This window comes from Pollachius pollachius, assembly GCF_949987615.1.
Source record: "Pollachius pollachius genome assembly, chromosome: 9".
Classification (NCBI taxonomy): domain Eukaryota; kingdom Metazoa; phylum Chordata; class Actinopteri; order Gadiformes; family Gadidae; genus Pollachius; species Pollachius pollachius.
Window position 1 is genome coordinate 18,137,100 of NC_136942.1, and position 12,535 is coordinate 18,149,634.

The 12,535-nt window shown below is 40.4% G+C and overlaps 1 protein-coding gene across 1 annotated transcript; it reads left to right on the plus strand.

Moving 5' to 3' along the window:
• Nucleotides 1–10,604: 10,604 nt before the first annotated feature.
• Nucleotides 10,605–12,465, plus strand: bida (BH3 interacting domain death agonist). The gene is made up of 4 exons (XM_079743360.1): nucleotides 10,605–10,702; nucleotides 10,946–11,233; nucleotides 11,702–11,835; nucleotides 12,076–12,465. Exons 2-4 carry the CDS (start codon nucleotides 10,984–10,986, stop codon nucleotides 12,253–12,255), a joined length of 564 nt encoding a protein of 187 aa, XP_079599486.1. The 5' UTR covers nucleotides 10,605–10,702; nucleotides 10,946–10,983; the 3' UTR covers nucleotides 12,256–12,465.
• The last annotated feature ends 70 nt before the right edge of the window (nucleotides 12,466–12,535 follow it).

The following is a 12,535-nucleotide window of genomic DNA, read 5'->3' on the forward strand; positions in this document are numbered from 1 at the left end:
TCTAACAAACACCCCAGCTAATTGTAATGAAACTAATTATAAGGCTGTCCACACACAAATCAATATGTGTGTGTGATGATTGATTACCTGACTAAGTGGCCACAGGAGAGGGGAGGACAGTACAACATGTGTCAAAGTATTACGACCCTATGATAGAAGGCTTTGTTGTGGAACATTTAACCTTTAACCTGGTTGTGTGAGCATACATACATTTGAACAAAAGTTTTGTTTAGTTATTTTAATATATATATATTTTTGTACAAATAGGATAGATACATAAGCTGTCACAGGCAAGGGGCTTTAAGCTGTCTAGACTGCTATGCCGAGGTTCCCAGTCTCCTGGTGTGAGATCGCTGTCAGCCCAACTAGTTGAACCTGACCAGCCATGTATTGCCCTGTCGTTTCATTTACATCACTTCTAATTTGTACTACACAGATGCAATCACTCCTTTTCTCTTTATCTGGACTAACCCTTAAAAGGTGCTGTAGGTACGATTTTAGGGCAATAGGACTATTTGAGTCATTTGGTAGAAAAGCCATAGCCATAATAAGTGTAAATATACATTGCCATCTAAATCGAACGATTGATTCCAGTATAGGAATAAATTCTACATTTCATAGGACATTTGACGTAACATAACTTTAATTACATTGTGCCTTATAAAATAGGTAAACAAAAATAATGATTAACAAAAATAAATATTTTCTTTTTATTAAATAAGGGGTTGGCCTACAATTTACTATAAGGGTACATGTACAACCATTAATGAACACTTGTTAATGAAGTATCAATGATGGTGTTGGTGTTTAGTAATGGTGCTACTGGTAATGGTGTTACTGGTGTTAGGGCCTGGCTCGCTCTCCTCGGCGGACTAGCGCTCCCTGGTGTCGTCGTCGCACGCTGCTGTTTGTGCGGCTCCAGTGCTGCTACGCAGGGGCTGGGGGAAAACATGGGACTATCGGTGTGTTCCTGAATCCTCGGACGCCAGCCTTCCGAGTTGTCTCGGAGCATTTATAGCGTTCCTCTTCGTCTTTGTGATTGTGTCACCAAATTGGCTAGTCGTTGTTTATTGTTAGCTACATTAGCCTCTTTAGCAAACCAGCCCGAAAACAAACACAACTTTACATTGTATTGCACGCACAGCAATACCATGCAATGTATGAATTGGTGACCGGAATAAAGTAGCAATGTAATCAAGAGCGTAAGAGCAGTTAAAACTAGAAAATGCAGTTCCTGCAGAAAATGCGGTGAGTGCTGTAGTGCAAAATTAGGTTGAAAATATGTTTTAATAAAGACACATAGTTTAACACGTAAAGAAATGTTAAAATGTGAAACGAAAACGTTTTTTTTCCCCTCAAATTCTATAAAAGTCATACTGCAGCCTTTACCATAAGCCGAAAACTCTTGTCATTTTCAGGCATGGTTACCAATAACCCCCACTACCCATAAACCCACATTTGGTACTGCACCCAAAGGTGGCGCTATTGTAAAATAATCATGAATTAGGCTTATTTCTCCTCACCAGATTGACCTGGACTCAAAATTCTTTCATCATATTTGTCTCTAAAATCAGATGCATCTTTTTCACTCTGGTCTTCTGCTCTAAAAATGTTCACTTTTCCCACAATTTCATAGGAAAGCCAAACGTCCACAGTTCCATTTTGCCTAAAGGACCATTTTGTTATTGTGTAACTACCATACGGCTATCATTAGGTGGATACCATTAACAGTGCAAATTTTCAGACCTATACTCTTTTAAGAAAGCCCTTAATTCTCTTGTGAAATGTGTGCTTGGAGTTTTCTTGATGTTGTGTGACATCAATAGACATTTTCACGATGTGAATGAGGATTGATGTAGTTCAGGAATGTCAGTGGCTCAATAGGATAATGCCCTGTACTGGTGACCCTTAGGTTGAGTGTTCAAATCCCGATTAGACAATTATGAACAAGCTGACCATGACATCCGGCCATTGTTCTGCCGCTTGCGGTTATATGTTTTGTGTGTATGCCATGTGTGACTGTAGGCTTCTGCTGCCTGTCTTGGCAAGGAAACTTGAAGAGATATTTAATCTCAATGATGATTATTATTTTCAATTTACCAATAGTAGTTGCCATGCATTTTAAAATGTCAATGCACTTTTCAGCCCTGAATAACAGTAAAAGACACTTTTCATTGAACAATTACTCATGTTACCCATAAATTGACTCATTTTATAATGTAATTAAATGCTCACATACTAGCTGCTTTTAGACACACGTTTAAGTCCTGATATTCTCCTGATGGGCCGTATGTGTGAACAACATATCCTGACATTTGTACCCCGAAAATTTCCTAAATAATACTACCCCTGAGGTAGTATTTTCTCTGTAGGAAATGTAAATTACTTTATATGTGAATGAGGAGTAGAAAGTCTGTATTTCTCACACCACTTCAGTGGGCGTGTTGATGACGCTTCTGCATGTCATTGATTGGCCCCCTAAATGATAATCAGCCTGTTTTCTTTTGCCCGCTGAATGGTTAAAACATATTTAAATGTTGGCAATGCTTTTAAGTCATTTATGGTAAACGCTAAAATATAGGTCTTTTAAAAGTACATATCATACAATCAATTACAATAAATGAGTTCACAGCTGCACGTGTATATAAAATGTTTTTTTTTATTATTATTACTGACAAGTCAGTAATAATAACAGTCAGCCGAACATTATAGGGTCCCGTCCTTCCACTCCCTGTTTTCTCAGTTAAACACAGAAATCAACTACATTTGTCCAATTGTTGTTAGTTATATGTGAAATGAAGCAAAAAAACATGCTCTCTTTTTCCGGTAACGCAGTCGTTCGCGACGCCTTTCTTCTTCGTCGTTTCTTCTATTTGTCTCTAACTCATGCTCCAATCTTTCATCGATCGATGCTTCGGATTTTGTGGACGCAACAGAATATAGGATGCATCATTTTAGCAACACAGCGATGAGTTCTGCCCATTCTGCCCCCATTTTGTCAACGGTCCAACAAACTACAGTGACAGCAGCCACAGTTATCCCGCCTCTTGCGAACTTAAATCCTACGTCATATCCCGCCCCTTGCAAGCCCACCCCCCTAAACCCCCCGTTGATTCTACTGATGTCTAAACGACATGGATGTCTGCATATAAAGCATTAATGTAAATAATCCTCAGGGTAGAATCTCCTGATATACAAATGCGGCAAAAATGTGTGGAAACGGCTTATAGGTAGAAAATGATTATGCTTGCTTCATAACGTAGGGAGGAATTATTAAGCTTGCTTCATTACGTAATAGGTGAAACAAAATGTAATATGTTGTAACAATATTGGCAAAATGTTATTAAAACCAGCAGAAATTGTATGTACTCGCCTAATGCTATTTTTTTCCAGCCTAACGTTATTAAAAGTTGTCAAATTTGGCGGGATAAATCCCCCAATCTGGCATTGCTACCTGAACGTCGTAAAAAGTAGTCCAATTTAGCGAGAAAATCTGCTCCTCGCGATCTAACCCTTTAACCGGTCCATGATCTAACCTCTGCGTAAATCAATAAGAACAACTGAAAACAAGCCCACATGGAACTTAAACTGTGATTTTGATAAAAGTATAAAGATATTCGAAATTCTGTTTCCAGATTATTGAAGATAGAAATGTGTTGATTTGATTTGACCAAGTAACAAAGTCGGAAGTAGTAAGTGCCAGAGAATTGACTGCCATTGTAAAAAGTAGCATTTTAAAAGTAGAATATCTTAAAAAGTAGGGGTGTAGGCAGGCCTGGAGTGGCTAATCGGGAGGACCGGAGGACCGACAATTCCCGGTTGGCCGGTCAGACTTTTGGGCCGCGTGGACCGCTGTTCAATTATTATTATTATTATTTATTTATTTATTTATTTATTTATTTATTTTGGGCCGCGGTGCGGAGGCATCCCCTAGTGGTAGGAGCCTCACACTGCGCCCACTTGCCGTTGTATTAAGATCACGCGATGAGCAAAGGTCCTCCCCATACCGTACAGCCCAATTAAAAAGTATAAAATATTTTACAATTCTGAAAAGAAGCGCGCGATTCCAAGGAAATCTGAATATTTTAAATTTGGAATGGAGTCTCTAGGTGAAAAATTGAGGAAGGAGATAGGTCCCATAGTTTTTAGAGAATAATGAAGAAGAAAGAAAGAAAGAATAGAACTTAAGAAGAACAATAGTTAAGCGCTGCATACAGCACATTGAAAAAAATAAGCTTTTGGTCGACAATCAATATGGATTCCGGACAGAGAGGTCAACATCAATTGCATTAATGGAACTAATCGAAGAAATCACTATGGCATAGACAATACTGGTAGTGAAAAAACTGGCAGTGGGAATATTCATAGCACTAAAAAAAGCATTTGATACAATAAATCACAACATTTTACTTACTAAACTAGAACGGTATGGCATCAGAGGGGTTGGATTGGACTGGGTGAGAAGCTACTTAAGAAACAGGCAAAAATTTGTTGGAATAGGTGATCATGAATCAAAATATTTAAACATGAATTGTGGAGTACCTCAAGGGTCTGTGTTAGGTCTGAAACTCCTCATTTTATACATTAATGACATATGCAGAGTATCAAATATACAGAAATTGATTCTATTTGCGGATGATACAAATATTTTTTGTTCCAGTAATAATTTGAAGCAGCTTTTGGAGGTCATCACAGCAGAACTGAAAAAATAAAAAAAATTGGTTCGATGTCAACAAATTGTCTCTTAATTTAAGATAAACAAAGATTATGTTATTTTGAAATCATAAAATAAAGACTCAAGTCCGGTTGATAATTGATAAAATAAGTATAGAAATAATGTGTGATCTTAAACAGGGTGGGTACAATTTGAGAGGGAAACTTAATTAAAAAAAATACAATTTCAGAACAACTCTTAAAAGTATGTGTATGACTATCTGTGGGGTGAATTTGTGGAATCGTTTATAACAGGAAGTAAAGCTTAGCACAAACATAATTCTACTAAAGCTACTCTGATTGTATTGGGACAGGTGATTTTGGGGGTTTGTTTTCTTCTATCAGAGTATTGTATAAATACAAATAATTTGATGCACATTATGTCAATAGTTGTTTAAAACGGATAAATTCAGATAATTATGAGCAGTTGAATAAGGGGTGGGAATACATAAGCTTCGGCTTCCTCCCACTACTTTTCGGACACAGACACAACATTTATTTTACAAATATTGTTTATGACACTTCATAATTATTGTTGTTTTGTGTTATGGGAATTTGTATAATGTGTCATACTTTTTTTTTTTAAATACTGATGGCGATCTGGTCAGCACTGTTAACAAGAAATATGCCCACATTTTGATTTTGAATGGTTATCTCCATGTTACCAGGGGAACTGGTGCAATCCTGTGTGATAACAATTATTTTTGCTAAGGAGGCCGCCCTGGTTTAGACTTGATGGCATTCCGACATTTCCATCCAGGTTGACATATGACTCTATGCGTCTCAATGTGTGTCCGAGTAGCCCCGCCACTACTCTTCCTACTCTACACCCTCTAAACAGCATGCGGGCCCAAATAACTGTTAATTACTCTCCACAGTTCAATTTTATCCTTTCGTATGAGCAGTACTACATTGGTGTGATGTCTAATGTTTGAGAGAGAGGCCCCTCTGGGGGACTAGAGGATAGAAGCAGCTAATTTCCTCCCTTAGTATCTAAATCTTTTCAGGGGAGTTGAGTATGTGTTAGTGTAGACCGAGCGTCACAAAACTCACACCTACTGACTGGACACCTGCCTGTCAGCAGGCCTTTGAAGTCCTGAAGTCAGATCTGCTACAGAGTGTGACCTTAGCTCACCCAATGTTCGACCAGCCTTTCATTCTGGCTCTTGACGCGTCTTTTGACAGGGTTGGAGCAGTTCTCTCTCAAGTCCCTCCTGGTGAGAAGATAGCATCACCAGTAGCCTTTGCCAGCAGAACGTTTTCTCATTCACAGATGAACTACCCTGCTAACAGACTTGAATTTTTTGCACTGAAGTGGGCTGTTTGTGAAAAGTTCAGCTATTGGCTAAAGGGAAGGCATTTCACAGCCTGGACTGACAACAACCTTTTAACATACATTTTGACAAAGCCCAGACTGGATGCCTGTGAACAGCGATGGGTGGCTAAACTTGCATCATACAGCTTTAACACAAAGTAAGTTCCAGGCCCCAGAAACGTTGTGGAAGATGCTTTAAGCGGAGAACCCTTTGTCCAGTCTTGCGTAAGCCACCGCATTGTTACTGAGCCAAACATGTCACTCTTGAGAAATGACAGTGGTGTTGTGGATGACACAGTCCAAAATCATGCAAAAATCCACATGACACATCCGCCAACGAAGCCTCAGACACTGGTTCGGTCGGAGCTCCAGATGTTTCAGATGTTCTGGGAGCTCATTCCAGTGGGGTCTGAGTGAAGTCCTGGGTGCGAGTCCAGCTGTGCTTCAACTGCAGCAGGTTGACTCCCCCGTTCCTCACAGTAGTCTTGTGAACCAACAAGGGCAGGATAGTACTATCAGCCGAGTCCTCTTCTATATCGAGAGACGGCGGAAGCCATTTAAAAATGAGAGAACAGATGAGTCCTTCAGCGTGCGTCAGCTGCTGAGGTATTGTGACAGGTTATCCATGATGGCTTACTGTGCAAGGTAAGAAAAAGTCAAGGAATTAACGGACAACTTTTTCTCTTTGTCGTGCCCAACGCCCTCAAAGTGCAAGTACTGAATGGAATTCATGATTCCGCTGGACACCAAGGGAAGAGCCGAACGCTGTCTCTGGCTAGGCAGAGATTCTTCTGGGTTGGCATGAAAAGAGACATTGATGATCATGTGAAAAACTGTCATCGCTGTGTTGTTGGAAAGACACTAGAGCCAAATGCTTGCGCTCCACGTGAGAGCATCTGCACATCAGAGCCGATGGAACTGGTCTGCATTGACTTTTGGTCTGCAGAGGTCAGTGATGGGAAGTCCATGAATGTGCTTGTTGTGACTGACTATTTTTTCCAAAATGGCTCATGCATTCCCATGCAAAAATCAGTCCGCCAATAAAGTGCCTCTGAAGCTCTGGGATGATTTCTTTCTCATAAACGGTTTCCATAAGAGGATTCATTCTGATCAGGGAGCGAACTTTGAAAGCAAGTTGATCAAGGAGCTGTTGATCCTTTCAGGAGAATTCGCACACAACACCATACCACCCCATGGACAATGGCATGGTTGAAAGATTCAACAGGACCCTTGGGTCCATGATCAGAATGTTGCTTCCTAAGTCCAAAGCAAAGTGGCCCCAGATGTAACAGCTACTCACCTTCTGTTACAATTCCACATAGCACGAGACGACAGGCTTTGCACCTTTCTATCTGATGTTCGGTAGAGTCCCTCGTCTCCCAGTTGACAGAAAGAGCAGACTCGACAGGCAAGGCTTTATAACAGGAAGGTCAAGGGGTCACCTCTAATCATTGGTGACAGAGTGCTTGTTGCGAACAGAGGTGAAGAGGGAGAAGGAAGGTAGCTGACAAATGGGAGTCAACAATGTACGAAATTGTGGCTGCGAATCCTGACATCAATGTCTACAAGATCAAAGACGTTAACGTTGACAAACTGAAGGTAGTCCACCAAAATCTACTGCTTCCTGTGAACTTCTTACCGATTGGCGATGGAGGAGAAACCCACACCATTTCACAGGCATCTCAAGAGTCTACTTTTGGTCTTGGGAATGGCGCCATCCCATTCTTTAAGTACACCTTAGTTGGAGGATTCCTTAATTGACAGCTAGTGATATTTGGTTTTAGTGACATGTTAGTGCCTATATTTTTATTTTCTCTCCTCTTCTTCGGTTTTGTAGCCTAAGAGGTATTTTTCTATCTCTCTTCCTCTCTGTTCTGGTGAGTGTTTTACTGGTACGTCCCCAATTTAGCAGGATTTAAGGGGGATGTATGTAACGGAGTAAATAAAATGAGTATCATTGGGTTTAGACTTTTATTTTGATATTTCGCTAGTGTTGCATCCTGGGTATCCTGCAGCAGAAAATACAGTATCTGCTGAAGGTAGGTTGAGCATGAAACCTGTCCGCATGAAATATTTATTAAAGTAATGTTATCATTGTCACTTATCTCTAGACAGTTGTTTAATACATTCTTATGATATTTGGCATAGTATTGTTTCTTTTATTTGATTTTCTATTTTCGTTTGCACGCACATTGGTTGTCGTGCAATTTGTAATATTGTATTTATTTTGTCGAGGCGGACCAGGAAATGCTTAAACCCTGTATTTTATGTTTGCTGACCCATTGTGCAGGTAACCGATAAGTTGTTTTAGTTTGATGTATGTTTACAATCCCACTCGTGACGTTGCTAGCATTCGCAACCTAGAATGTCTAGCCCAGGGGTCTTCAACTAAAATTTAACAAGGTCCAGTTACTAAAAATTCCTTCCAAGAAAGGTCTGAATGTCTAACCTACCACGTCCTAATAGCCTACTTTTGTCAAATACAATCAACACGACATAATTCCTTATCATTTCAGATGTATTTATTTTCAATTTCCAAAAAGCTTACTTTTAACCATGAAAAACAAGTAAGACAAAGTAACGCATATTAACATTTCAAGTAAACAAAACAGGTACATTAGGCCTGCATTTCAAGTAAGCAGAACAGGTACACTAGGCCTACACTTCAAATAAACACAAAGTGCATTAGGCCTACATTTCAAGTAAGCAAAACAGGTACACCAGGCCTACATTTCAAATAAACACAAAAAGAGCATTAGGCCTACATTTCAAGTAAGCAAAACAGGTACACAAGTCCTACATTTCAAGTAAGCAAAACAGGTACCCCATCTGTAGTGACTGAGACAACCTTTTTTAGATCAATCCCTCTCATTGACAGCATCTCCTTAATAGCCTCATAAATAATTTCTCGTCTTGTGTGTGTCTCAAGTGGTGCTAGACCCAACAGGTCCTCACAGATCTCTTTCTTGTCTTGATGAAAAAATCGCACATAAACCAAAAGCTGGGCATTATCCGTTACATCTGAAAACTCATCAATGACTAAGGATGGGGCACTCTGAACAGTCGCATCAAGCGTTGACAGTGCATCATCTGATAACATTTCGGATTTTCTGGTTGTCGTTGCAGCTGACATTGGGATTTGCTTTATTTTTTCACACAATTCATCCCTTTGTTTACCTTCAAGTAACGTCTCGGCAGCGGCGTTCAAGCACTCCTTCACAACAGTTGTGTCACTGAAAGTTTTTTTATGTGGCCCCAAAATCCATGCAATCTTAAGTGAGCATTAATTTGCACGTTGCTGGCCTGTAATTGATTGTGTGTGACTCGCGTAGAGCTCTCATACTGAGCTCTCAGCTCGGATATTTTCCGTGCTCTTACTTCTGACTTCTGGGGATACTTTTCCTCGAAGGATCTGTGTTTGGAATCGTAATGCCGCTTAATATTCCCGCTTTTTATCAGCGCCACGGTTTCAACACAAAAAAGACACAAGAAAGGTTTAGTACTGCCTTGCGGGAGAATGAACATGTATTTGTCAGTCCATTAATCTTTAAAATGTCTGTCTTCGTGGTCAACTTTCCTAATTTTCGAGCAAGCCATTTTCTCATTCCAAATTGCTCTTACGGTAAACAAATGATTTGATTATTATTTTTTGAGTGACGCTATTACGCACATGCCGTGACAGACGGAGGGAGGGGGGGAGTTGTGTTGTTGTTTACTTTTTGCTGTTTTTATGCTGTACTACAGACTATTCTGCCTTTCAATTTGTACTTCAGTGAGAAATGTCTTTATTAACATAATCATGCTTTGTATAGTGAAATATAAAAAAAAAAAACATTAAAAAATAAATAAATAAATCACATTATTTAAATTGGTCATGGGTCCGGATAGGATCGTCACTTGGTCCGGACCCGGACCGCGGTCCGCAGTTTGGAGATGCCTGGTCCCGCCATTATTGTGTTGTACATGCGATACCGCCGGTCGCCACATGAGTGGAGGGTTCACCTGTTTATTCGCGTTGTTTAGCACGATTCCGTTTTCTTATTTGTGAATATATATTGTTTGTTTGTGTTATATAACACATTATGACAGAAAAGACGGTATCTGCTGCAGGCGATCCAGGAAATGCTTGAACCCTGTATTTTATGTTTGCATTGGGCAGGCAATAAAACCGCTGCACCCAATGCTCAGCGTCCCAGTCCGTGCTTCAAAGAAAAACACAACGCAGGTTACATTAGCATACCACAAGGGCCCAATGAGTCTGGTGTGTGTATCAGATGTAGAATCCCAGGGGTAGCAGGGGTAATTATCTGACGGATGGATTATCTGCATCGGCATAAAAGTAATCAGGGTGAATTAGAGAATTATTTGTGCTAACGTAGCTTTAATTTGGGTTTATTTTTATATATTTTATTGTGAAACTGCCATGTGTGTATTGTACGTGGTCGAAAAAGGGAACTACCATGTATGTTTACAATTTAGTATACGCATATCTACTTCTTACCGCCACGCCAGGCCAGTCGGTGGCGCTATAATGCAGCTAATCCGTCGCCGCGCCTCTTCGCCAACCGCCAATAAACGCCGAAGAAAAACAAGAAGTTCGACGGGCCGCTGAACTATTTGTTTGTTTACTCGACTCTATAGCTGCCTATCTATCGAATTGTTTTGTCTGAAAGGGTGAGTTACATTCACTTTCAGGGTGTCTAAACTGTTCCTCGTTTAACCTCTGCATTGCTCATCTATTTACAATTTGAATAACTTGAAGGCAGGAATGGACGTTTACGGTTGCGACACAGTATGGTATTCAGTTGTGAGACTCTGTTGTTCTAGTAACTCAAAAGTCCCGTAAACATCGCTATCAAGCGGTCCATCTAAACCGTAGCCAATGTTAAAAGTACATCTGTGCTTCTTTTGTTTCAGTGGCTGAGTTTGGTGACATCTGTGGTCAGCGTTTTTCGATGGAGATACCCGGGGATGTTTCTGGAGTACACAATGCCTGGGTCTTCTTGTCATTTCTGGGACAGGCTGACTGTACAAACCTTGAACTCCAGAAGGAACTCGAATCACTGGGCAGGAATGTGAAGGACCACACCTCTAATTCACGCTACAAACCTGATTACGGAGAACTTGAAACCGATGGACAAAATCAGAGCAACATCAGAGCTTTACTGGGAGACCTTCAGCCTCAGGTGGACCTACAGGGACCGGGTGCGTTTTCCCTCTGTCTTAAGAAGGAAGTAAACAGAACACGTTATGGGCATACTTTTAGAACTTGGATCTAAAACATAGTAATATTATGTATGTTTTTGTTTCTAGGCTATTCTTCATACGTTTATAAGAATGCTACCAGCATAGTTATCCGATCACTAAAGGGCAGCTTGTTAAATCGAATGACTCATGTAATGGCTAGAGGTATGTCCTCAAAGACAAAAACAACAATTAGTCCAAGTAGGCCTACCCGCCGCTGGGTGCCGGAGGGCGGAGTTGTAGGCATACCAATTTCTAAATGTTATTTATTTATATATTTTATTTCTAAAATCGCGGAGACAACAGGTGTGGTCAATTGGTACGGTCCAGGACCACAATCAATAATGTTGTGTATCACCAGATAACCGTAAACAACCAGCGACCTGTATCTCTCCGAGTGATCCTCATGACACATGTGTTTATCTACAGACAATCCAATCAATGCAGAGGACCTGCGGGTACTTATTGAAGCCCTAAGGGAGATCGCAGATCAATTTGAGCGAAGTGTTATGACACGGGCCATCGACAGTCTTGCCAAGAAACTGGCTAACTCTGCAGAATACGTGAGTTGGGAATATACGGATAGGTGACTGGCAGCATATGGGTATTTGTTTAGTGTGTATTTATACATTATTTGGGCAGTATCATTCTGACTCTTGCATTCACATTGATATATTAGCTGTTGCATCACAATTGATGAAGAATGAAATGACGTGGGTGATGCATGAGTTTGTGTTGCTATTATTATTCTTATCATTGGACTAGGGCCTCCCTGACCCATGTGTTTTTCCTTTACCCATCAGATGTGGAAAGCTCATCTTACCCTGGAGGTTGAATGGATTGTGAAGAATAGCCAGGGGTTGGACCTTCCCCAGGAAAGGGTGATGATGGCCCTGGCCCTCACCTTAGTGAAGGGTGTGTGTGAGAGGACACCAACACTTCTGAGACGCCTCTTTGCAACCACAATGCAGTACCTTCACTAGAACCTTAGGCCCAGGCTTTTGGGTCGGGATGAGCCTCTTACTTGAAATGGATCAGGGATCGCTAGCAGTGATTTCAGAATGTTTACGAGTGATTTCAGATTTTTACTTTGTTATATTTTTATATGTTCTGTACTGTAATCCTTCACATTTGGGACAGCTGTGCCCCCTTTCTTGATACTGATGTATGTAAAAAAAAATAAACCTGTCTAAGAGTAAGGATGTTTTTCTTTTTTGATCAAGTTCTATTGGCTGCCAAATGAAAAACCAAAGATATCTTTGA

What these genes read in the sequence shown, in the direction of transcription:
- bida (XM_079743360.1), top strand. Translation starts at nt 10,984, where the DNA reads ATGGAGATACCCGGGGATGTTTCTGGAGTACACAATGCCTGGGTCTTC. An exon ending in GGTGGACCTACAGGGACCGG is followed by an intron (nt 11,234 to 11,701) that starts GTGCGTTTTCCC and finishes GTTTATCTACAG; the next exon opens with ACAATCCAATCAATGCAGAG. An exon ending in TGGCTAACTCTGCAGAATAC is followed by an intron (nt 11,836 to 12,075) that starts GTGAGTTGGGAA and finishes TTTACCCATCAG; the next exon opens with ATGTGGAAAGCTCATCTTAC.